Raw genomic sequence first — 22816 nt, 5'->3', positions numbered from 1 at the left:
ACGGACGCTTCCTGCAGGGCAAGAAGGGACTGCGGGGGCCTCGAGGTCCAACCAAACGCGTTCCGTGACATCACGCACCCTTCGTCCCGTGGTCAACCGATGTTTCTTTTCAGATTACTTTCGGCACGCATATCAGAGTTGAGACGGAGTATTTTTTTCTTCTTTTCCCAAAGGTTGATTCATCTCCTTTGGCCTCACATTCCTTTCCACACAGCCTCTTCTAATAAGGGCTTACCTGAAAATTGGTCGGTGAACGATCCGTGGAGGAAGTTGTCACCTGCGCCGGTAGCTGGCTTGGATGGGGGGGATCAGGTGGCATCTGCGGGGAAAAGCTAAGCCAACGGGCTTCGTGGGGATTGGAGATCTGCGATGCCAGCGAAACTGAATCCGGTATGGGCTGGCGGTTTGTGGTTGGGTGAGAGGGTAGTGTCGGGATTGGCGACCGTTTGTTTGGTTGTTCAGAGACATGTGGTTTGTGTGTCTTTGACGGGTGAAACGTAGCGGTTATTTCACCCGCTTTCCGGTTTGCGTCCTGTTGTGCGGATTATCTCTGGTGAGACGGCTGATGAGCTCGGTTTTGGTTTTACTCCTGAGATGAGGGCGAAGGCGTCACCCTTTGGGCAGTGTAAATGCCGTGGTGTTAGTTGCTGAGCTGTACATCGAGTGTCAGCTTTCAGGAGGTAGTTCAAACTCCCGTACATGATGTCTATTTTTCCACTTCCACATCGGGCTTGTTATTCGATATGTTTTAACTGATACATCGTGTATGAAAATGTCACACGCGAAGAATTAAGCGATAGTTTGCTAAGATTGGTGTGATCCAAGAGGCGAAAATCCAAGGCCTCGAGTTCAATCTTATATCGCCGTATTCTAAGCTATAAACTTGTGATGGTTTTCTTTCTCACATACCTCTCAATACAACAGGCAATGCTCCTGGCGAGCTCATCGGCGAGTCCCGGACGACTGCAAATCGACCATGTGTACCTACGTCCTTCTCATACCTACATGTCACCATAATCCTCTTCTTCTCTTTGATACTTCTTGTCATCTGATTTTTGAAGAATTACACCGGATCAACCAGCCTGCAGCTTGGGAGGCCGGCGCTCTGAACGATGTTCCATTCGTCATGCCGGAAACTTGTCTTCCTGGACAGCACAACATTGAGTCGATGTACACAAGCGACTCTTGCCACTGGAGCTGTCAAGGTACACCCGACGAGCAGCTGTCAGTTGGAGGAATTGGGCCTGGGGAGCGTTGCGGACAGGGAAGCAGTAGACTTTGCACATCATTTGGGTATGGGAGCAAGACTATATTAAGTTAAATCTATCAATGAACTTTGATGATATGTTGCCCCGTCCGGCCTCAAGCTCTCGTGGGATTTGGGACCTGAACCCGACTGTCTGTTTTAGGTTTGATATGTGCTTGGGTGAGAGAAGAAGTTAGCAAGTGAACCTTGAAAGTCATTTCACAATCTATATATGGTTGGACTGGGTACTCACTAATTATTCAAATGCTTAGTTTCAGTGTGTATTTCAAAAATCTTCCTCGAACTTTTAATTTTGTGTCGACTACCTGATCACGAACTACGAAGAAAGTGTTGCTCAACCCCTCTGAGAGACAACAGCCTCTAAAGTCTTACAGACTTTTGGTGAAGCTACACAGATTCTGAAGCCTTATTCGAACTATTTTAAGATACCATCTACATTATACCCGTAATGCCTTCAAGATTCCGTGGCCTATTTCGTGGCCTCGCTCAGGTCACGCCCGTCGAGGCAACCTTCAACATGGATATCTGGGGTCACATCTTTAACCAACTTGCTCTCCTCGGATACCACGAAACGCTGGCCAGTTGCGCACGCCTCAGCAAAGCGCATGCAGAACCAGCGCTGAGACAACTTTACAGGTAAACCCCTGATACTATCCAGGATCTGAGACCTCTGGATACCCTCTAATCTTAAGCTAACAGGTGCTAGCCAACAGTTCAACCCATGCTCAAGCTGGGCTAGTCGCGAGTCGAAGAGCCTCTGGCTCTCCATAATATCGAACCTATATCCTACTTCACATCCGTACCTCACGTATGTGCGCCGTCTTGACACCCACAATTTACGAGCTCTCTTGGTGAACTTGGACCGAGAGAAGGAGCTGGCACCGTTCGTACGTGACCTGGGATACACGGAATACCGCAGCATGCTACCATATCTTTTACCCGGCTGGCGTCCACCATTGGTCGCTGGGTGCTTGCTCGACCGCCTAGTGCGGTTCTCAAATAGTCAAGGTTTACGCGTGATGCTCAAAGAGCTCACGACCCGAACATGGACTGAGCTCGTTCCCGCCATCTCCTCGTGTCCTGAGTTGGTGAGCTTATCTATAGATTCTATCAGTGAGCTGCACGGCGCGGCCGACATCATCAACAACCTCCCAAAGCTCAGGAACTTGGCGTTCGTTGAGGTTAACATGGAGTACACCTTTGAGTTAGCTTACCTCGTTTCCCATCTCAAACCAGACCAGCTCCGCTCGTTCAAATGCTCCCTCAGTGGCCAGTTGAGAGTCTTGGAAGCTCTTGCCAAGCAGACCGAACTCAGCGAACTCGAACTGCAGTTCTTCTTCGTACCGCCGAGCGAGTTGCACGTGCTCACCGCTCTCACGAACCTGACTTCGTTGACTTTGAAGTACAACTACACATCGACCGAAGATGCCAAGGATGAGTTCCGAACTTGGGCAAGGGACCACCGGAACACCATCGCGAACTGGCTAATGTCATGTAAGAGCCTCAAGAGCTTGCACGTCTTCCGACTGCCGTTCCTGGTGCCCGCAATTGCGGACGCGCTGAGTCACCTACGGCTCGACAGACTACACATCTACGGAACCGCAGGACACGAGGGTTTCTATCGCGCCCTCAAGTCCCAGCGTCTCAAGTACTTGTTCATAGGCGAGTGGTCACGAACACACTGGCTGCACGAAGGAAAACGCCGATGGCTCGTTTTGGGAGCTGTCTGTGCAATGCCTTGCCTCCGGGACTTGAGGCTTCACACGACCTTCGGGCTGTCGAACAAACAACTCGAAAGGATCGCCAAACACGTCAAGGATCTCGAAACAATATCTTTCCATTCCTCGCCAGGCGAGGATCGTGCTGGAGTACTACGTGCTCTAGAGGGCTTCAAGCACCTGACCAGCCTCACGGTGCTTGGCCTGACGCTCTTTAGGGCGCGTGAGCTTATGCAATGGATCGAGCTTACACGCTGCCATCTACGACCTGGCGGGTTCTCGCTCAGCTTGCCGTCTCAAGGGATATCACCCTGGCTGTTCAGCGACACGAACCCGGAGCTTTTCTTCCCTCTCCCCGGGAATATGGTAAGGGAACCTAGCCCCGAGAAGTTCCGGAAGCTCCTGAGGTTCTTCAGGGTGTGCATCAGAGGAGACCGGGGAGAGATTTGGAAAGGGAACGATTACGAAGCTGAGGAGGAGCGCATGTTCATCAACCTTTGGGGCGAAGTAGAGGGTTCGACAGCGGCCTTGATGATTGTAGACCAATATCGTTCATTGACGAGGGATATGGGGCGCCAACTGGCTTGATAAGTTAATACATTCTCTCATATGATTTCGTGTTGTAAAAACGTCTTCATCACCGATTTACGTCAAATCGGAAATTCGAGAAGACAAGCGACGTAAGAGTGCATGGACGTTGTTGGTTGAGTTAGGCGGGGCAGCTAGGTAGCTAGCCACGTCCCTAAAAGCCCCTGTACCTACACCTAACCTAAAGTTGTGAAGTGTTCTCACTCCCGTAGTGTTCCAGGTGCTTCAAATGCCCCGCATCGGCCCACAGCGGTCCCCACCACTTTACGCGACTGGGCGCGTCTTCCGGGTCTTGCTGGTGCAAACGACATCTCTCAATCGAACTTCACACCCATGACTCCAGCTTCAATGACATCATAACACTGACTCCTACTCTTCTCAACGGATGCCGCGATGGCTGTCCTGAATTTCACGCTCAGCGAAGATGCCGTCGCTGCTCTCCGCGAGGTCCTCACCTGCCTAAACAAGTTCAGCGACGAAGTCTCTCTGGAGGCAAAGAAGGATCAGGTCTGTCGTCGCCGTCACCATTACCTTGATACCACATAAGATCACAAATTCTGATGCTATGACAGCTGCTTTTATCTACCCTCAACTCATCAAAGTCAGCCTACGCCTGCTTCACCCTGGCTACCTCCCGCTTCTGCTCTCGGTACCAGTTCGAGGGCACTGCACAGTACCGCGAGAAGTTCTATTGCACGCTATACACCCGTGTATGTAGCAGCCTGTCCCTTCTTCCCCAAAGGCATGTGACTGATCTTCTTCAGGCTCTCATCAACATCTTCCGTAGTCGCGGCGGCGGTGATCCCAGCAGGGACCGCGAGAGGGAGACGTCGATCGACCGCTGCGATGTGGCAATTCAAGATGGCCCCGGCGTCAAGAGCCGTTTTATAGTCAAGCTCTTCTTCAGGAATGGTACGTTTCTCTCCTTCTGACTATGGAATTTGAACTGTTGCTAATGATTTACAGGCATCACATCTGAGCACAGATTGTCTTTCGAAGTCGCTGTGCCGGTCCGAGCGACCTTTGACAAAAACGAGGCCGTACATCACTGGAAGATCCCCTCGAGAACCCTGAGGCAGCTCATGGAGCACTTCGGCTCCGGCATCGATTATCTGGAGGTCGTATCAGATGGAGAGCACGTCAACTTTATTGGCACGGCGGAGAAAACCAGCGCAGACGGTATGTTCTTGCCACGATTCGATTTTCTTTTCTCTTTGTGATTTCTAATCGGTACCAGAGGTTCTCAAGAAACCACTCCACACGTCAATCGCCATTGAGATAGAAGAATTCGAAGACATCGAGGTCGATGAGCAGCTCCGCATCGTCATCAGCGTCAAAGACTTCCGAGCCATCATCCAGCACGCCGGCCTCGCTGGCAGTTCGCTCTCCGCCAAATACTCTGCACCGGCCCGGCCAATCCAGTTCGCATACCAAGGTGATGGCATCAACTGCGAGTTCCTTCTCATGACAGTCGGGGAGAGGGGCAATCCGGCGCAGAAAACGAAGAAGGGCAGGGCCGGTAGCAAGGCCCCGCAGAGACCACAGCAGCAACTCGAGGCGGCCGCTGGATCCAGGAGACAGAGCGCCGCACCGTCAGAGCCGCCTGAGCAGCCCGTTGCGCACAGCATGCCGCCACCGCCAGCACCACCGGCGGCGTCTGCTGCGAGGAGCGGGGTGGCGAGAACTTCGTTGTTTGATTTGCGGCCATCTCAGCGACCGCCTCCCGCTACTATGCGCTCCGAGGGGTTGTTCGTGGATGATGAGACCGCTTGGGAACCAGTGCGGGAGGAAGACGAGGACGCAGAGGAGGAGGCTAGGTTGGAGTGGGATCACAGCAACCAACCCGTAAGTCTCGTGTTTCGTCCCATGAGAAGTAAAGCTAAGCCGGGATACAGAACCAATCTTTTATGCACTTTGGCCGTCCCGTTGCCGAAGAGAACGGAGAAGTCGACCCGACACCTGCCAGTAGCGAAGGCTTGGCACCCACGCAACCACTTTCCGATGTCAGACGTCTCGGGTTGTTCTATCGGGAGTAATGGAAGAAGTCAAAAGACCGGCATGGCACATTGGCGTGCTCGCCGAAGACGAATGGCGAAGATAGACGAAATACAGACGCATTTGCTCAGCTGGTTGTGATGGTCACCCAGCTCGTCGCGCAGCCAGCGCCGATACCTGTAATCTTAGAACCAGGTGGAATGAATCTCGACGATGCAATGATATTCCACCGTCCCTTGACATCGTTGTTTTCGACCTGCGGGCCGCAGTTACCGTGCTCTCCCCAACCCCAGGCAAGCACGTTACCGTCCTCCGTGAATGCAATAACATGCTCGCTGCCAATGGCAATCTTGGACAGCTTCGGGAGACTCGGCGGCGGGAGCTGTCCATGGTCATCCCTACCCCAGGCCAGCAGCTCCCCATCCTTCTTCAACACATAGACGTTGCCCCAGCTTGCGCCCACGTCCTGCCACTGGGGCACGGATGCCGGAGCTGATGACTTGAAATTCCATTTGTCAGAGCCGAGAACGACGAGTTTGCCTGAGGCGGGGTCGCCGAAGAGACAGCTGAAGTCCTTGCCGCAGACAGCCCTGGTGATTTTGAAGTCGACGCCCTCAATCTTCCGCGGCGAATGAACGACGGCCTCCGGGCTTCCGGCTTGTCCCTTGCGCACGTTTCCCCAGCCGTAGGCTTCACCGTTGCTCAGAACCATGATGACGTGACCCATGCATCCGGCGATGTCGACAACTTCAGTGCCAGCTGGCGGGAATTCCTTGAACAGCGTGGCTGAGGGTGAGCGCACCAGAAGCTCACCGAGACCAAGCTCGCCCTTCAGTCCCGCTCCGAAGCTGTACACTTTTGTCGCCTTGCCCTCATCATCTTTCTGGACGATAACTGACGCCTCCCAAGTCGCGGCAACGAGGGACGTTGTGGCGCTGTTCTCTACCCCTTCCTTGCTTAGTTGAACTTGCTGAAAGACGGGTTCTTGCGTCTCTGTCGTCGAAGTAAGGCCACATGCTCCGCTCGTAGCATCTCCGCTCCAGTAAAGTTGTCCGGACTCCGTCAGAAGCAGCGTGTGATTCCCGCCAGCAGCCACCTTGACTACTGGAGACTCGGGCTCGTCAGGGTAGAAGATGGCCTGCTTCGGTACGGAGACGTCCTCCTTATGGCCAATTCCAAGCTGGCCTGAGCCATTTGATCCGATCGCAAAGAGGACCGACATTTTGGGATTCTTGTCCGTTTGTCGTGTCGTGAAGTCCGTCTAGAACTCCCAGCTGCAGCTTCGGTGGGGGCATTACAGAGTATTATCACTGTAAGCAGCATTCGTCCCCCACCAGTTTCTTCGCATGCATCTAAACAGCTCAATAGAGGGGCTGCTCGGCCAATCATTCCCGCGCTTCCGCCGTGATTTTCGCAGCTCAAAAAGCGGAACGCCGACCGCCGTCACCCTTTTTCTTCTCTCTGCATCCCACACTCGCGAACAGCTTCAGCTTTCTGGTCGTGACTCAGCGCCCCGAAAGCGAAGGTGGACCAGTGGAAGAAAAGTTTTTTTTTCCTCCTCAGGATGTGAAGAGCTTGCCTCGCGCAGACTTTTTGCAGTCTTGACAGAACAACACAAGATTTTTTTTCTAACCCAACAGAAACGCGCGCACACCCGCATCGACACCATGGCATCTTCCTCTACTCCCACCACGCCTCAGAGCATTCCTGCCGAGATGGAAAATTTTGTGGTCGGCCTCATCGGCATGGGAGACATGGGGAAGATGTACGCGCAGAGGCTCTCTGCCGCTGGATGGAAGTGAGTAATTGTTCACAATTCCCCAGCCGGGCCTCTGCGTCACGCGATTCCTTCTGGTAAGCCACCTTTTCCTCATTTCTCGAGCACATCTCCCCTCCCCGGTTATGATGACAAGAGCGCATTTGGCTAGAGTATCGCCCAAGGCTCGCCTGGCAAGCCATTCTGGCCCCGGGTGTAGCCGAAGGCTTTCCATGATGATACACCTAGCTACCTTAACTTTACTTTGTCTGAACCCACACCTCAACCTCTGCTTCGTTTGGCTCTCTCTCGAGGAAGCATCGAGCTAACATTGCTCTCAGGAATCAAAAGCTTCGCGCATGCCCTTTGCTATGCAATCACGTCGGAGAAGGAGAAGGGAAACCAGACTGACCTCGCGGGCTCGGTAGGATAATGGCGTGTGACCAGGAGGACAAGTACGAGAGCCTGAAAGAAGAGTTCTCCGGAAACGTATGGGAGCAGCCTTTATTCCCTGCCGGTCCAACTCCCGCTGAGCCAAGTCCTCTTTTGATAGAACAATATACAAATTTGCCGAAATGGCCATTACGTCTCTCGCGCCAGCGACTACATCATCTACAGCGTTGAAGCCGCCGCTATTGACCGCGTGATCGCCCAGTACGGCCCATGTATGCTCCATCCGTCTGACTTTTTTCCAAGCGGGACATCCTGACATGGCCACACAGCAACGAAGCTCGGCGCCATCGTAGGCGGCCAAACATCCTGCAAAGACCCCGAGATCACCGCCTTCGAGCGCCACCTGCCCTCCGACGTCGACATCGTGTCCTGCCACTCCCTCCACGGCCCCAACGTCGACCCGCGCAACCAGCCCCTCGTCATCATCGCCCACCGCGCCTCCCCGGCCGCCGTCGCAAAGGTCGAGACCGTCCTCTCCGTTCTCGGCTCCAAGCACGTCTACCTCACCGCGCACGAGCACGACCGCATCACCGCCGACACCCAGGCCGTCACGCACGCCGCCTTCCTCTCCATGGGCAAGGCCTGGCACGCCAACACCCAGTTCCCCTGGGAGATGTCGCGGTACGTCGGCGGCGTCGAGAACGTCAAGATCAACATCATGCTGCGCATCTACTCGCAGAAGTGGCACGTCTACGCCGGCCTCGCCATCCTCAACCCCGAGGCCCGCAAGCAGATCTCGCAGTTCGCGCGCTCCGTCACGGACCTGTACAAGCTCATGCTCGAGGGCGACCTGGAGGCGCTGCGGGCGCGGGTGCTGGCGGCCAAGGAGAAGGTGTTCGGGCACGACGGCAGCCCCAAGTGGGCGGACCGGCCGCTGCTGAACCCGGACCTGCTGGAGCGGTTCTCGCTGGGGCGCAAGGAGGACCAGACGGAGCCGCCGCGGGCGAACAACCACCTGAGCCTGCTGGCCATGGTGGACTGCTGGGCGGAGCTCGGGATCGTGCCGTACGACCACATGATCTGCTCGACGCCGCTGTTCCGGCTGTGGCTGGGCGTGGCGGAGCACCTCTTCCGCAGCAAGGAGATGCTGGACGACGCGCTGAGGACCGCCGTCGAGGACCACACGTACCGGTCCGACGACCTGGAGTTCACGTTTGCTGCGAGGGGCTGGGCGGAGTGTGTTAGCCTGGGGCACTTTGAGACGTGGAAGAATCGGTTCGAGACGACGCAGCAGTTCTTCCAGCCGAGGTTCAAGGACGCTGTCGCTGTGGGTAATGCCATGATGAAGGCTGTGCTGGAGAGTACGAAGAACTGAAAGGGAAAGGGAGTTGCTTGCAAAGATTGATGGTGAGGATAGGTATATCTCGGGGACAGGCTCAGTAATGAGGCGTTTCTAAGGAATGTACGTTGATCCAACGGCAGTGCATTAGGCAATTCCATACTTCGGATCCAGAGACTTCAGGAAAAACGTCGACCTCAATACAAGTAACACGATGAACGTGCTTTTGTTTGGGTGCTTTCGTGTTGTTCTTTAGAAACTGCGAAGCAACGCTATCTACCTAGGTACCAGGTTGCAAACACCGGAAAATGTCTACTGAGTATGAGTGATCGGAAGAATACAGACAACCTGCCATAAGCATAATGGGTATCTCCCCGCAATCCAACGCCGAAGCAACCAAAGCCACTCGAATGCCACCTTTTTGCTAATCAGCACTTAAAACTTGCGTGCAGAAAACGCCGCCCTCCTCTTGCCCCCGCCGTAGCATCGACCAAGCGTAGCATGTCTTTAATACCTCTTTCAAAATACTCAGGACTGTGTCACCACGTCTGGCACATGCATCTCGACGCTCTCCTCCAAGACGGCGACTCCGTTCTGGACCTCCAACGGCTTGGCGGAGAACCTGCCCTCCTCATTCTCATGCTCCTCCATCTCGGTGGCTTCCTTTCCAAGGTCGATGCCCGCAGCAGAGGGCAATGTGATAGACGCATCGGTACTATCCTGAATAGACGTGTCACCGTCCACCGACTGCCGGTGTCCAGCCTGGGCGGCAAGGTTGGGAGATCCAGGAGATCGAGGGAGGTGTAATTGCTGAGCAGGTTGTGGCGAGATCAGTGTGGGATCTTGATCCAGCGACAGACCTAACTGCAGGGCCATCTGGGCTGCCAGGCGTGTTTCGGTGTTGTCCTGACTGCCGTCGTAATCTTCGGAGGAGGAGGAGGTTGTTGAGGTGGTGCTGGTGGTGGAAGAGGCGGCCGCAGACTGCAAAGTGTTAGAAATACGACGACTGTCGGATGGAGATTACTTACCGTTGACAGCAAGCGCTTTCCAAGGTTGGAAACCAGCTTGGGGCAACAGATCGGCCTCTGACCGAAAAGATGGAAGCCGTATCCAGCAGCTGCCGTGGCCGGGATGTCGCCCTCAGCGACGCCATCCATGCTGATGTACGATCTGTCGGCCCCGGCTGGACGACAGTATGGGCAGATCTTGTACTGGCACTCCTCCTTGCGACTCGGTACCCAGGGTTTGGAGGTCTGGTCCAAATATTCTCCCAAGTCAGAAGTGCTGGACTCCTTCACCGTGTTTGCATTCTTTCGGACAGACTCGCGGCGGAGCACGTCGCCAAGCTTTCACATACGAAGTCAGAGTCAGACCGCTTGAGCTGAAGATCGAGATTCACCTACATGCTTGCGCTGATTGAAGATGATCAAGAGCTGGGCGCTGGTGTATGTCTTCGAAATGTATGTCGTGGGCATCTCTTCGAGAAAGCTGGCTGCGTTCTCAGCTCGCTTCTCTGGTCCGCGCTCTCTTGATTGAACGGCTGCGACAAGCTGCTTTCCCAAGTCATCAAAAGCGACCTATTGTTGTTAATCTGTGGAGGATACTCTCATGGAGGTGGTCGGCACCTACTTCGTTCCCGGAAGCGATGGAGTCGCGCAGTATCTCCTCGCTGTCCTGGGAGCAACAGTACAACCAGCCGAAAGGGCCGCAATTTCCACAGCTGTCGCAACGAAGGATGTAGCTGTAGACACGGACCATTGTCATATGAGTGCATGTCGCGAGGAACCGCGGCTGGTGGAGAGGTCGCGTGGCCATCTTGACACGAGGAGGCGACATACAATCTCGAGATGGCTGGCGGTCAGGCGGGAGCGCAGAAGAGGCTTCTAGGACAATCGGCGATCTGAGAAAGAGTCAAGAAATACAACCTGCGATAGATATGGAGGGCCATCGATTTTTTATGAAAATGTAAGAAGGAGCCAAAGTAGGAAGTGACTGCAGCGGGAAGGAGCAGCCACTTCACTTGTTGCACATTCACTCTGGGACGAATAGCGACCGCCTTGCGCTTTCTACCTTGATGGTAAGAGATATTTGTCGTCTTTGTTTCTTTTAACCACTGGCTATGCTCTTTCTTTCTGTATATGCAGGACTTAAAGTTCCAATTTTTCTGTCAATAGATGCTGAAATTTGAAGTTAGGTGTGACAAACTCCTGGCCATTGTGAAGCATGACCACTCACCTAGTTGCCTGCCTTTGGTCATCAGCCAACCATTTTTATCGAAAAACTAGGCTCCCATTTGCTGATTTACTCGGCCTTCAACTAGAATACCTATCTCAATATCAAATATGCGAATGCGGCCCAGTATCGCGAACTTTCCTGGATGAGTAAGTTGAGACGTGCAAAGATGGACGCAAGGTCGTCACTAATACTGGATAGATATCAGGGGTTCAAAGTCTGAGCGGCAGTAGACTCATCTTTGTTGTCGGTATTCGCCTGTAACCCAAGATTGGACCAACACATTGCATTTGTGTGTCGATGATCGCCTAAAAGCTGTTGTATTTAACTTATCTTTTGAGGTTGGTGATGGAAACGGAGACCGTTGTCTTGAGATCATCTTGAGATGTTCTCCTGGCAGAGCGATATCCCACAGCGCCTCTTATCCGCGTTTCTCATGTGCATCATCCAGATGCCGTACACTGGTGAGTCGAACCTCTCGCTTTCCAAGAAGCCAATTCCATCTGATGGGCAGGGGCTGGACAACAGCTAACGTAGGTAGTTTCTTCCGGGGTTCGTCCTCTTCCAACTGTATTCCGGGCCTCGATTTCCACTATCGTCCAGGCACTCAGACAAGATGACCGACATTCCTCAATACATCAATCAAACGATGAATGAGGCTCTCAACACACCTCGACGACGTTGGGCTTCCCGAGCTGGTGGCACCGGGAAGCATGCGGGAAGCGAGAGGTTCAGACGACCTTCGGACGATTCGGCAACCCCAAAGCATGAAGCTTGATCATTAAACGATGAATTTTCAGAGGGTCTTCTCAAGGGTTCAACCCAGCACAGACCGGCCAACAAGTGCAGGATTCGGTCACTGTCAGGATGAGCTGGCGTGCGTCTGTTCGCTGCCGCCCATTTTTTTAGCCATCCCCTCTTGGAAGAGGAAAACAGACCTCGGGCCATTGGAAGAATGCAGCCAATCATGGCCGTTCTTTTCATCCACCCCTGCAGCTCCGTCCAGCTCTGCCCCGTCATGCAACATCCTGGTCATCCAGCACTGGAGACGAATGAGCTTCTCTCAGCAGCGAGCTCAGGTCTGGCAAGTCGAGCAGGTCCAGCAGGTCCGTCGGCACCACCCCCATTTCGAGCAATCAATCAATCTCCCCTTCCCGCCCCCCGGCCAGAGTGGACGTGGACCAGCCCGACCTGGTTCTAGTTTCCCGTCTCGTACCTAGGCTTCCGATCCGCACACCCAGAGGACCTGACCGAGAGAGCAGAGGGCCCCAATATTGTGTCAACCTCCTCGACTGGACCACACCTTAACACATCAACATAACCCACCTGCCTTCTGCAGCTGCCGCCCAACCTCCCCTCCGCGACGGCCAGACGGACGTTCAGAATCTGCCATCTTCAAGAACATTCAGTACGTTAGCCCTAAGTCCCGTCTCTTCGCGGTTTTTTCCACGTCTCGTCCACTTGCAATTGCGTTATCCGATCAGCACAGCTTCCGCCGCGCAATTTACCGCCCACACCTTGTCGGTCGGCAGAGCGACGCGGTAAACAAACCATTGGCCCCGGGGCCTGGAAGCTGGAGCCGCAATTCAATTGACGAACACCCCCCCCGGAAAATCCATCGCGAACACAATCGAGAGGGCCCTCTCAGCTAATCCTTTCCCTCACCGCAGTTTTGTCTTCCCCGCGTCCCCGATTTCGATAGCGATACCCCCCAAAAGCGTTGCCCACCATGTCAGTCAAGTTCGAGAAGGAGACGAAGGAGACGCTGCAGAAGGGCGTCGACAAGGTCAACGAGATCATGCACCCCGAGAAGCCTCTGCCCGGCACCAGCGGAAAGCACCCCCTCACCGAGGCTCTCGGCACTGCCATCACCGGCGGCAAGAAGAATGCAGGCACCAAGGGCTACCTCGCGGTTCGTCTTACACTCCCTCGAATCCACGATGACTACGATATCCACGAACAGAAACGAAGGATACACCAGACATGGGAGGAAAGCATGGACTGACGCGGTCGTGTAGGCCTACATTAAGCAGCTCGAGGAGAACCCGCTGCGCACCAAGATGCTCACGGCCGGTACCCTCGCTGGCGCTCAGGAGCTGATCGCATCCTTCCTCGCCAAGGATCGCAACAAGCATGGCAACTACTTCACCTCGCGTGTCCCCAAGATGGCCGCGTACGGCGCCATTGTCAGCGCGCCCCTCGGCCACTTCCTCATCTGGGCCCTCCAGAAGACCTTCGCTGGCCGCACCAGCTTGCGGTCCAAGGTCCTGCAGATTATCGTCAGCAACCTGATTGTACGTCGTCTTACCTTACAGCAGAGCGCGACAGTCCAGCTAATGCGGTTTCCGTAGATTGCGCCCATCCAAAACTCCGTTTACTTGGTTGCGATGGCCCTGATTGCCGGCGCCAAGACGTACCACCAGGTCCGCGCTACCGTCAAGGTCGGCTTCTGGAAGGTCATGAAGGTCAGCTGGGTCACCTCCCCGCTGTGCCTCGCCTTCGCCCAGAAGTTCCTCCCTGATCAACTCTGGGTTCCCTTCTTCAACCTGGTTGCCTTCATCATTGGCACCTACATCAACACCATCACCAAGAAGAAGCGTCTCGCAGCCCTGCGCAAGAAGCACTTCGGCGACGGCCGCTCTCCCTCCATGGGCGGCCGCCCCGAGGACTACCCTCCTCCTCATGGAGGACCTCACGGAGGACCCCACGGCGGTCCTCACGGCGGTCCTCACCCCGGCCCCATGGGCGGCCCCAACCCTCCTTACTAAATGAATATGCTATGGTAAGATGGCTGAGATGACGGCAAGATTACGCCCACTTGATGAGATCTGGTAAACATCTAATACGAAAACGAATCCGGCCCTCGGGACGGTTTTCTGGAGTTGAAGGGCGGGGGCAGTGTGAAAGCTACGCGAGCGGGAGGCAGGCGGCTTGGTGTGCTGCAACCGACCGCCGAGTGTCCTTGTACAATTTGCTTGCTTCTTACGTTGCGTCATGTTATACGTCCCGTGTGTCTGTAGATAGGTTCAATGCGCTTGGTTTTTTTTTTTGGTCTAACGTGTGGATATCAATGTTTTTTTGCTGTTGTGCATGTATCAATCAACATGCTACCGCACTATTTAGCTGTGCTTCCTATCCGTCCAGCTCGGTTTCGACTCAAAACACATACGCGACGTCATTGCGTGCGTTGGTAGAACGCGTGCCGTATCCCATCGAGGATTCGTTGTCCGTTGCTGTACTCCGTCCCCTCAGGGCATGCTCTTCCAAAGAGGTGATAGCCCAGCTTCCCGGATGGACGCGCCATGTATCCTACGGCGGAATCCGGACTCGGCCTTGATTGCATTGTGCTTGCCGATCTGCCAATCGGCAGAGTGGGTACTTCTGGTTTACTTCGTCCCCGCACACGGCTCTCACCCACCGGCCGGCGCCTCTCCGGTGTCCACCATAAACCCGGGGCTCCAGTACTCCCATTCGGGACACTGCTTGTCAACCCACAGCATGCCCTCACCCAATAGATCTTCCAGTGCCGTCTGCGCCCGCGCCTTGGGCCACTTCAAGTTGACCATGAGCATGGAGATGCTCACATACCCCAGCACCTGAACAGCCTCCAATACGGCACTCTGATCTGTGTTGAGCTCCTTGGGTATGCTCCGAATGTAGTCCTTACTGCCAACCTTGATGACGCTGAACGAACTTCCCAACGGCTTCAGCGTGCCCACAGCCCGCAACACGTCGTCTTCCGTCACCTCGCTCGCACCCTCCATCCGGCCCGTCATTATACGCTCCCGCACCTCGCGAACCCCGATCAACCCGCCGTTCTCGTCGCGCGTGGCGCCGCACACCTCAACGACCCGGACGGCCAGCTCGAAGTAAAAATCGTTGACCGACCGACCGAGCAGCTGCGCCCATATCGACGACGAGCCGCCGCCGCTGCCGGAGGACGACGAGGACGCGAGGGGGTCGACGCCGATGGCGGAGCACATGCGGGCGAACTGCGCGCGGAAGGAGGGATCGGAGCGGATGTCTTTGGCGTGGGTCTGCGCGAATTGCTGGAGGAGGGAGCGGAAGACGGAGAGCTGCGTCTCGAGGGCCTGCGCGTTGCTGCTGCGCAGGTTGGAGCCGTGGGAGGCGTACTGCGCCGAGGTCAGACGGTGCCGGTCGAAGGCCGCGATGCCGATGCCCTTTCGCGACATTCTCGCGGTCGTCGTTTCGGTTTTTCGGGGGAGACGGACGAGTTGTGTGGAGGGTGAGCCAGCCTGGCTGCGGCCTATCTTTGCCAGAGAGGGGCGGATGAGGTTAATAGAGGGGCGGATATCTTGGTGGACGCCATGTCGGAGCTCCAGTTGTTGGCGCCGACGTCAAAGGCAGAGTCCATGGTGGACCCGTTCCGTCTCGAATGATGACATAAGCGGGACTCTGTGTGGTCTGGATTGCGATCACGTGAAGCCCACCTTCCGGATCTTCTCCGGGTACGCTAGTCCCTATCTGGGTGGTCTCCGCAGGGCAACACGCACAAGTTAGTTAGGGTTCGCGTGAAGCAAAATTTCCCATTCCCATCACTAACGACAGCCAGTTCACGATTTTCGCTGCGAATCTCCTCACAGTCCCCCTCCATCCCGCAGCAACCATGTCGTCCACCCAGAGCGTCCAGTGCTTCGGCAAGAAGAAGACCGCCACCGCGGTTGCCCAGTGCAAGGTACGAATTGCCGAAAAAATACCCTTCGAAAAAAAAAATCCCCAAACGACCGCGATACGGGGAACGAAGTTCGATATCAAGGATGGAAATGCTGACTTATGATATTCTAGGCTGGCAAGGGCCTCGTCAAGGTCAACGGCAAGCCCCTCTCGCTTGTCCAGCCTGAGATCCTCCGCTTCAAGGTACGATTTAGCCCGCACGAATCCATCGCAGAACCGGTCGACAAGAGGAGGAATTCGAGGTTGGGATTTGGATGTGAAGAGCAAGCGCTGGGGTGACGGGATTGGGGTCGGGGAGGTCGCACGGCGCCTTGCTCTTCATGTCCAATTGCTGCACCGCGGGGAGGAAACGAAAAGAGCGACCGGGGATCGCCAACATCGAATTACCCGACGAGACTAACATGTCACTACCACAGGTCTACGAGCCCCTCCTCGTCCTCGGCCTCGACAAGTTCGCCAACATCGACATCCGCGTCCGCGTCACCGGTGGTGGTCACACTTCCCAGATCTACGCCATCCGCCAGGCCATCGCCAAGTCTGTCGTCGCCTACTACCAGAAGTTCGTCGACGAGCACTCCAAGAACATGCTCAAGCAGGCCCTCGTCCAGTTCGACCGCACCCTCCTCGTCGCCGACAACCGCCGCTGCGAGCCCAAGAAGTTCGGTGGTGTTGGTGCCCGCTCCAGATTCCAGAAGTCCTACCGTTAAACGGTACGGTTACACTTTTGCTATCCGTTGTCGTTGGGTTGTCTGGGTCTCTTCTTGCCTCTGCGGGTGGAGAAATGGGAAATTTGGGAACGTGGGTTTTCCGGTCCGGTCAGCTTTTGGTGTTTTCCCGCGAATAAAAAAAATTACGAATGTCCCCCCCAAAACAACGTGGCCGAAGCTGTTTCTTGTTATTTTTTAACACACGGGAGGAGTCAAACGTGGATTCAAAAAAGAAGGAATGTGAGAAACCGTCAACGACCGGGGACGTGTTTTCTTGCCTTCCGGGGAACGGCTTCGACGGGAGGCACCCTCGTCGATATGTCATCGCATGACATGCCTCGCGGTATCGCTGCTTGGCCGGTTTCTATAAAGGGTCAGGCAGGTAAATGAAACATTGAAACTTCATGACACGGCGTTTATTGGGCTCGAGTTATGCATGTGCCGTGTTTCTTCTTTTTTCCTTTGGTTGAACCATCCATATCCAAACGGCTTGTAGCTTTGGGAAACGAATGACTTTTCAACCATTCCATGTGGCCCGTCGCTGTCTGTGCATTGTCCCACGTCCGCAATATTGGTAATGTTTTCTGGCATCATCCAACCCAGTCTAGCTTACATCTCTCCGTCGATCCTGGACTCACATCATGAAGACGTCCTCTCAACTGCCTAGTCGTCGTTTTGGGGCGGATACTGCAGTCAATGCCCAATGACGTCGTAGCCTGTCGATATTGCTTTTGCACATGTGTTGACGAGCGACGCTCACGAATCGAAGCAGGTATAGACCAAATTTGATCCGATTTCACAATCGCCCGCACTCACCCCGGCAAGTCGCATACTCAAACGGCGACAACGACGACAGCAGCAATAACAACGCTAATGACACGGACAATAGTAATGATAAGCGGGTGCCGAGTTGCCCAATGTGAGTGATCTAGTCCGCCCCTATGTTTTCTCACAGCACCACTGATCTTGTGTAATGCGATTGTCCATTCCACACCGAGTTTCACCGCGCAATGTCCTCGGTGAAAGGCTCCAGCGGAGCGATACGGACTCCAAACCGAGACTCAAGAAACAACACTCAGCGACACCACACGTCATGAATCATCCACGCCCCCCAGTACCCATTTCCCATCCTTCTCGCGCAGCTCGCCTCCGATGCCAGCGGGAATCAGCCGACGGGTCCCCTCATCTGCCGCTCCGCCGCCCTCCAGCCGGGCCTTCTCGTCGGCACCAATGGCGAGGAGCGCCACCGTGACGGAGCTTTTGACCACGTCGACGTCGGCCGCGGCCGTCTCCGCGATGACGATGGCGAGGAGCACGGCGGAGAGGAGGATCTGCGCGGCCAGCATGCTGAGCCACGGCCAGCGGACCTGCACGTAGACCTCGCGCTGCCATGCTGTCCCGTTGATGAGGGTCATCCAGGAGTATTTCGGATCCTCGTCGATTTGCCTCCCCGGCGGCATGTTAGCCATACCATTCACGCCCTATTACGAAGAGAAGAGTCTTTTTTTTTCCTGATTGTACTCACAGGTTTGTCACGCTTGTCGCGATGTTGTGGGCCATGCCTTCTATGGCATCCCAAAAGGCGTCGTCTCTGTCCTCGATGGTTGTATTTCTCCCTAGCTCAGCGGCCTTCTTTCGTTTCTGCGACCAATGGTACATGTCCGCGTCATGTAAGGCACGGCTGGCATCTAAGCGGTATCTCTCCGGGGCAGGGCTAATTGTTTTTCTCAGCTCATTGGTTAGATTAGAGTTTAAAAACAAACCCGGGGTTGTATAGTTAGTACCCTCGTCGGCAGGAGTAACGAAGTGGTACATCCGCCAATGTGGCGCAGGACCGCCGGCAACGTTACTAGGAGAGAACATCTCGGAGTGCAATTCAGTGTGCGAAGCCACTCGATTTATGGAGATAACGTTATCCTCGACTCCTACATCGTAAGTGTTGACGCACATGTGGAAGAGAACCTCGATTGCGCGAGGACCTCTGGCTGGCTCCTCGATGCCGCCGTACGCTGTTCTATCAAGGTTCCAGGAAAAGATGAAGTAGTTCGTTGCAGTCCCAGTACTCAGTAACGTAGTTTCATTGTCGTGAGAGAGAATGGGACCAGGGTGGATTATGAAGTACGAACCCCTGCTGTCCGCCACGCTAACACCGTTGGGCAGCGTCATATTCCTATTCTGGTCCTTCTCATCATATTTGATTAGATGAGTGATGTCTTGATGCTTAGTGTCAGTCTCTTGAGTATGATGGAGGAAGCAAACAATATTCATGTTGTTACATGCCAACAAAGAATATTCTTCATATTCTTTCAACATGCGTACCCATGCTTGACACCTTTTTCAGCCTAAACATTGAGGTGCTTTGAAAAGACTCTGGTATGGATCCTGAGGCACTTACTTGTCGCTTTGTAGCACACAGCCAGTGTGCTGAACTGGGGCCATGTACAGTGGCTAGTCTTGCATTCGGGCTCTTTGAACCGCAAAATTGTTCTGGGAGGTGTCAAGACACCTTGAATAAATCCAGAATAGATAGAAATATGTCTTTCTACGGTCTTCATGGTTATGCTGTCAAGGAACCGTTCTCGATTAAGTTGGCCATTTGACCAGTTTGTCGAGTATAGTCGTCTAGCAACGGCGCTGCCTTCTTCTTGGATACTGACATTGCGTGAAGGATACGCAACCGCAGACTGCGTCAACGTCGATGTAGTGATACCAGAGATAAGCAGAACGGCGGAGAGAATGCCAACCAAACTTGTTAGAGGTCAGTGTAGATCTCAAACAAGAACGATACCTCAACATACTGGCCCTTTGTTCGAAGAAGAAGACACAGGCTTCCCCAAGGACCTCTAGATGCTTGGTCAAACACATCAAAGTCCTCGAGGGGTCGCGGCTTCCTTTTGAACCAATTCCACTTGCTCTGAGACAAGCCCTCCACCACAGGTATGACGAAAGCTGTCCTGGCCATTGTTGACAGTAAGGCCACAAGGGTGTTGATGGTGATACCGGAAGGCCAATTGGGCAGGGGCTTCCCGTCGAATGCTGCCAGAAGAACGACTAGAGCGACGAGAGCGATAAGGCTGAGGATGCAGCATACTATCTCTTGCCACCATGCCCTGAAGATGTTCCAGGTAGATGTCTTCCAGTAGTTCAATGTGCGGGGGTTCTTCTGCTCGGCCGATTGCTTCTTTGACTTTTCTTTCTGGGATTCCAGACTGGGCCCCCGTGATGGGTTGTGATCCGTATCGTCGTCGCTCGCGCTCCAGTGGCTCTCGTTAGCATTTCCACGAGCCTCCCTGGATGAATTCTCATCATTGTCAGGCAGGAGAGGCTCGTGAGCCGTTTCTGCAAGACGGTCTCCCTCGTCTCTAGGTTCATTGTATGTCGACACTGGTTTCCGTCTCACCTGGTACCGGGCCTCGTCATTTGCGTGCTGGTTGTCCATAGTTGGGTGGATCACAACGTTGATGTGCGACTTCGTTGTTTGTCATAAGATGGTTCAGACGGGAAAGGGAGCAACTTTTCATATCTGGGTTTGACGTTACACAATCCTGGCGGTGCTGACCTGTCTTACTGGAGAATGTCTTGCAAGCCCGCCCAGGGCATTGCAGTTCGAGGGGTCTGTAAGTCAATGAGGCTGCATAGGTATGCTGTGCCACCTTGAGGCAGGTGGCGGAGAGGTAAGACACCCAAATCTACTAGAAGGCTGGAGCTGAAAAGGACCATAGTCACTTGATATCCTATCCTATCGACGGGCCTGTCTTGCTGCGCATCTCAGCCGCAGCCCGCTGCGTTTAAGATGAGAGCTTCAAGAAGGACTCGCCACGACGCTTGAGAGGTACTGGTCTCTCTGTTTGCTTGGGGCCACCCTCGCTGTGTGATAAACCATTCGATGCTTATCTACAGAAGATGGGAAGAGGGTTTACATTTTACAATTATGCCGACATGGAATGAGCAGTCCGGAAGCTGGAGACATCGATGCCGTTTGGGTGCCCGAAATGTGCTGTTGGTCGAGAAAGATATGCCATGGACATGTTAACAAATCTTGATCACCCAAATCTCTTTTCAATCAAGATTTTCTGATTCTCAGTAAGGCTAATAAGTTTGAGGTATTCTTAGACCAAAGTCATTCGGCCTCATTCGGCCTTCAGATGAGTTCTAAAACCCTTGAATTGTTCTTCTCAAAAGAATGACTTGAGAGCTTCAATAGCACCTCTGAAACCGACCACTTCCTCCGGACGGATCCCCAGTTCTTCGGCCGTCACGAACTCCTCCGTCTCCTTCCAGGGGTCGCACATCTCACCGAACTTCAACTGCAGTCCAAACTCGTAACCTCCAACTCCCCAGACCTTTCTGTAATCCTCTAGCGAGCACTCCATGATGGCGCCCTTCTTTCCGGTCACCTCCGACCAGATGTCAATCATCTCTTGGAAGGTGAGCTTTTCTAGAGCCAAGTTCACGTTCTTGCCGCACGCCTTGCGCCCGTTCGCAAGGATTTGGCGCACCCAAATACCGGGATTCACTCCAACGTCACCGGCGTTCAGGACCTTGGCGTCGGGCTTCGTGGGGATGACCTGCACAAATTGACCGCTGCCGGGCTAAAAGGGAGTGAGTCCAGTTGAATTTGGTAAGCATGATGTAGGCACGTACCAGTTCGACGGGTTTCATCATCGGGAGAAATGCCATATTGGCGGGATAGTAGCCGAAGAGCAGGTAGGTCGTCTTCTCAGCCAGCTTGGGAAGTTCTGCCTTGATTCGAACGTCCACATCGGCCTTGTAGTCCATCTGTTGTCATAATAAAACAGTGAGTAGATCTTTCACAGGAAAGAGAGCATGACGACGCACATGAGAAACGGTGAGCTTTCCACCAGTAGTTCTCTTGGCACTGGGGAGACTCGACCAGATATAATGCTCAAGAGTGGGGGTCTGAGCAGCTGCTCGCGCCAGCTTCATGCCCTGCTCCTCTTCGATGGCTCCAGCTTCATCTTGCGACTTGCCAGAGAAAAGATACTCCCACCAGTTGGTGACGGCGAAGATGGCATGAACTCCCTAGTCATGGTCAGTGGGCTTTCTCTCATGTTTAGATAACTGACACTCACATCAAATGCCTTCACGAGAGAAGTCTCGTCGTCAAAATCGGCGCGGACAACCTCGATGCCAGCCTGAGACAATTTGACCGCGGAATTGCTGGAAGGGTTCCGAGTGATAGCCCTGATTTTCCAGCCGGGCACGTTTTTCATGATGTTGATGACACCACCACCCTGGGAACCGGTGGCGCCGGTGACGGCAATGATCTTGGTCGACATGTTGGATGTTAAGACGATGGGAAGAGTTGTGTGAAAATGGATAGTCGAATGCTTCTGATGAGACTGGTAGTCAGCAGTAGTAATGAGATTGGTATGATAAAAGGGTTGGTTTTTATACTCGCTGGCGTCGTGTTCAATGTCTTTTGCAAAGACTCTCGCCTTTGGACTCATCCATTGACTAATTCATTTCATCTCGGCTTCAGTGGCTTTGTCATTATCGATCTCACACTGAGGCAGCGAGTACCCAAAGTGGCTCTCGAAATTGTCTCGCGGCGTCGTTGGGATGATTTTGTCCCTGAGAATATTATTAATCCCGATGTACTCGCTTCGCCAGCGCAACGGACATGGGAACGGATCGAGTGGGTCCGATCGCTAACACCGGGTTCGGGCTCGGGCTCGGGCTCGATTGGGTGGAGCCCGGGCACGGAGTTGATACCGACAAACCAGCGTGCCAAAAGTCGGCATGCCATCAAGCACACACCCACTCTTCGGTAAATATTGCTCTAGATTATCTTGTCTTCTTTCGAGTCTTTTCTCTTTCCGGATGACTCTAATCAGGGTCTCCAACATCTCCTAAAAAAGCAGATTTCGTCGAAGCCCCGCGCGGGGACGGCCCGTTTGCGGGCAGAACTGCCGGAACAGAAATGGAAGAAGATGATGCCAGCTGGCGCTGAGTCGGCCGGGTTGTGGATAGGTGGGGAGATGGGCGGCATGGGTACAGCAGACAGCTCCGTAATGATCATGAATGACCATTTGCATCACGCATCCCGCAGACCATCCATTTCCTCGCGTCGTGGTCTTAACCGGCAGACATGGAGTGCCGTGT

General features: G+C 54.1%; 9 protein-coding genes across 9 annotated transcripts; 5 read left to right on the top strand and 4 right to left on the bottom strand.

Moving 5' to 3' along the window:
- Positions 1-1715: 1715 nt before the first annotated feature.
- Positions 1716-3573, top strand: CkaCkLH20_04493 (uncharacterized protein; the record flags this gene model as incomplete). Its single annotated transcript, XM_038887212.1, has 2 exons — positions 1716-1903; positions 1974-3573. The coding sequence occupies 2 exons, from the start codon at positions 1716-1718 to the stop codon at positions 3571-3573; spliced, it is 1788 nt and encodes a 595-aa protein (XP_038747378.1).
- A 393-nt stretch (positions 3574-3966) lies between these two features.
- Positions 3967-5609, top strand: CkaCkLH20_04492 (uncharacterized protein; the record flags this gene model as incomplete). Its single annotated transcript, XM_038887211.1, has 6 exons — positions 3967-4080; positions 4146-4283; positions 4338-4485; positions 4540-4752; positions 4811-5418; positions 5469-5609. The coding sequence occupies 6 exons, from the start codon at positions 3967-3969 to the stop codon at positions 5607-5609; spliced, it is 1362 nt and encodes a 453-aa protein (XP_038747377.1).
- An 86-nt stretch (positions 5610-5695) lies between these two features.
- On the bottom strand, positions 5696-6790 carry CkaCkLH20_04491 (alpha-tubulin suppressor protein aats1; the record flags this gene model as incomplete). The annotated part of the gene is made up of 1 exon (XM_038887210.1): positions 5696-6790. One exon carries the CDS (start codon positions 6788-6790, stop codon positions 5696-5698), a length of 1095 nt encoding a protein of 364 aa, XP_038747376.1.
- A 445-nt stretch (positions 6791-7235) lies between these two features.
- CkaCkLH20_04490 (prephenate dehydrogenase) lies at positions 7236-9092 on the top strand (the record flags this gene model as incomplete). The annotated part of the gene is made up of 4 exons (XM_038887209.1): positions 7236-7366; positions 7753-7813; positions 7878-7989; positions 8047-9092. The coding sequence occupies 4 exons, from the start codon at positions 7236-7238 to the stop codon at positions 9090-9092; spliced, it is 1350 nt and encodes a 449-aa protein (XP_038747375.1).
- A 492-nt stretch (positions 9093-9584) lies between these two features.
- On the bottom strand, positions 9585-10871 carry CkaCkLH20_04489 (uncharacterized protein; the record flags this gene model as incomplete). The annotated part of the gene is made up of 4 exons (XM_038887208.1): positions 9585-10037; positions 10085-10402; positions 10460-10633; positions 10686-10871. The coding sequence occupies 4 exons, from the start codon at positions 10869-10871 to the stop codon at positions 9585-9587; spliced, it is 1131 nt and encodes a 376-aa protein (XP_038747374.1).
- Positions 10872-13017: 2146 nt separating this feature from the next.
- CkaCkLH20_04488 (Mpv17/PMP22 family protein) lies at positions 13018-14056 on the top strand (the record flags this gene model as incomplete). Its single annotated transcript, XM_038887207.1, has 3 exons — positions 13018-13200; positions 13307-13582; positions 13640-14056. 3 exons carry the CDS (start codon positions 13018-13020, stop codon positions 14054-14056), a joined length of 876 nt encoding a protein of 291 aa, XP_038747373.1.
- A 642-nt stretch (positions 14057-14698) lies between these two features.
- Positions 14699-15481, bottom strand: CkaCkLH20_04487 (ell complex subunit; the record flags this gene model as incomplete). The annotated part of the gene is made up of 1 exon (XM_038887206.1): positions 14699-15481. The coding sequence occupies one exon, from the start codon at positions 15479-15481 to the stop codon at positions 14699-14701; it is 783 nt and encodes a 260-aa protein (XP_038747372.1).
- A 434-nt stretch (positions 15482-15915) lies between these two features.
- CkaCkLH20_04486 (40s ribosomal protein s16) lies at positions 15916-16690 on the top strand (the record flags this gene model as incomplete). Its single annotated transcript, XM_038887205.1, has 3 exons — positions 15916-15984; positions 16095-16166; positions 16400-16690. The coding sequence occupies 3 exons, from the start codon at positions 15916-15918 to the stop codon at positions 16688-16690; spliced, it is 432 nt and encodes a 143-aa protein (XP_038747371.1).
- Positions 16691-20865: 4175 nt separating this feature from the next.
- Positions 20866-21990, bottom strand: CkaCkLH20_04485 (uncharacterized protein; the record flags this gene model as incomplete). Its single annotated transcript, XM_038887204.1, has 4 exons — positions 20866-21282; positions 21335-21469; positions 21530-21733; positions 21784-21990. 4 exons carry the CDS (start codon positions 21988-21990, stop codon positions 20866-20868), a joined length of 963 nt encoding a protein of 320 aa, XP_038747370.1.
- Between the last annotated feature and the right edge of the window lie 826 nt (positions 21991-22816).

The sequence above is a fragment of the Colletotrichum karsti genome, assembly GCF_011947395.1.
Source record: "Colletotrichum karsti strain CkLH20 chromosome Unknown Scaffold12, whole genome shotgun sequence".
NCBI classification, from domain to species: domain Eukaryota; kingdom Fungi; phylum Ascomycota; class Sordariomycetes; order Glomerellales; family Glomerellaceae; genus Colletotrichum; species Colletotrichum karsti.
The sequence above is the reverse complement of the archived record's forward strand: the minus strand, read 5'-3'. Positions and strand labels throughout refer to the sequence as shown.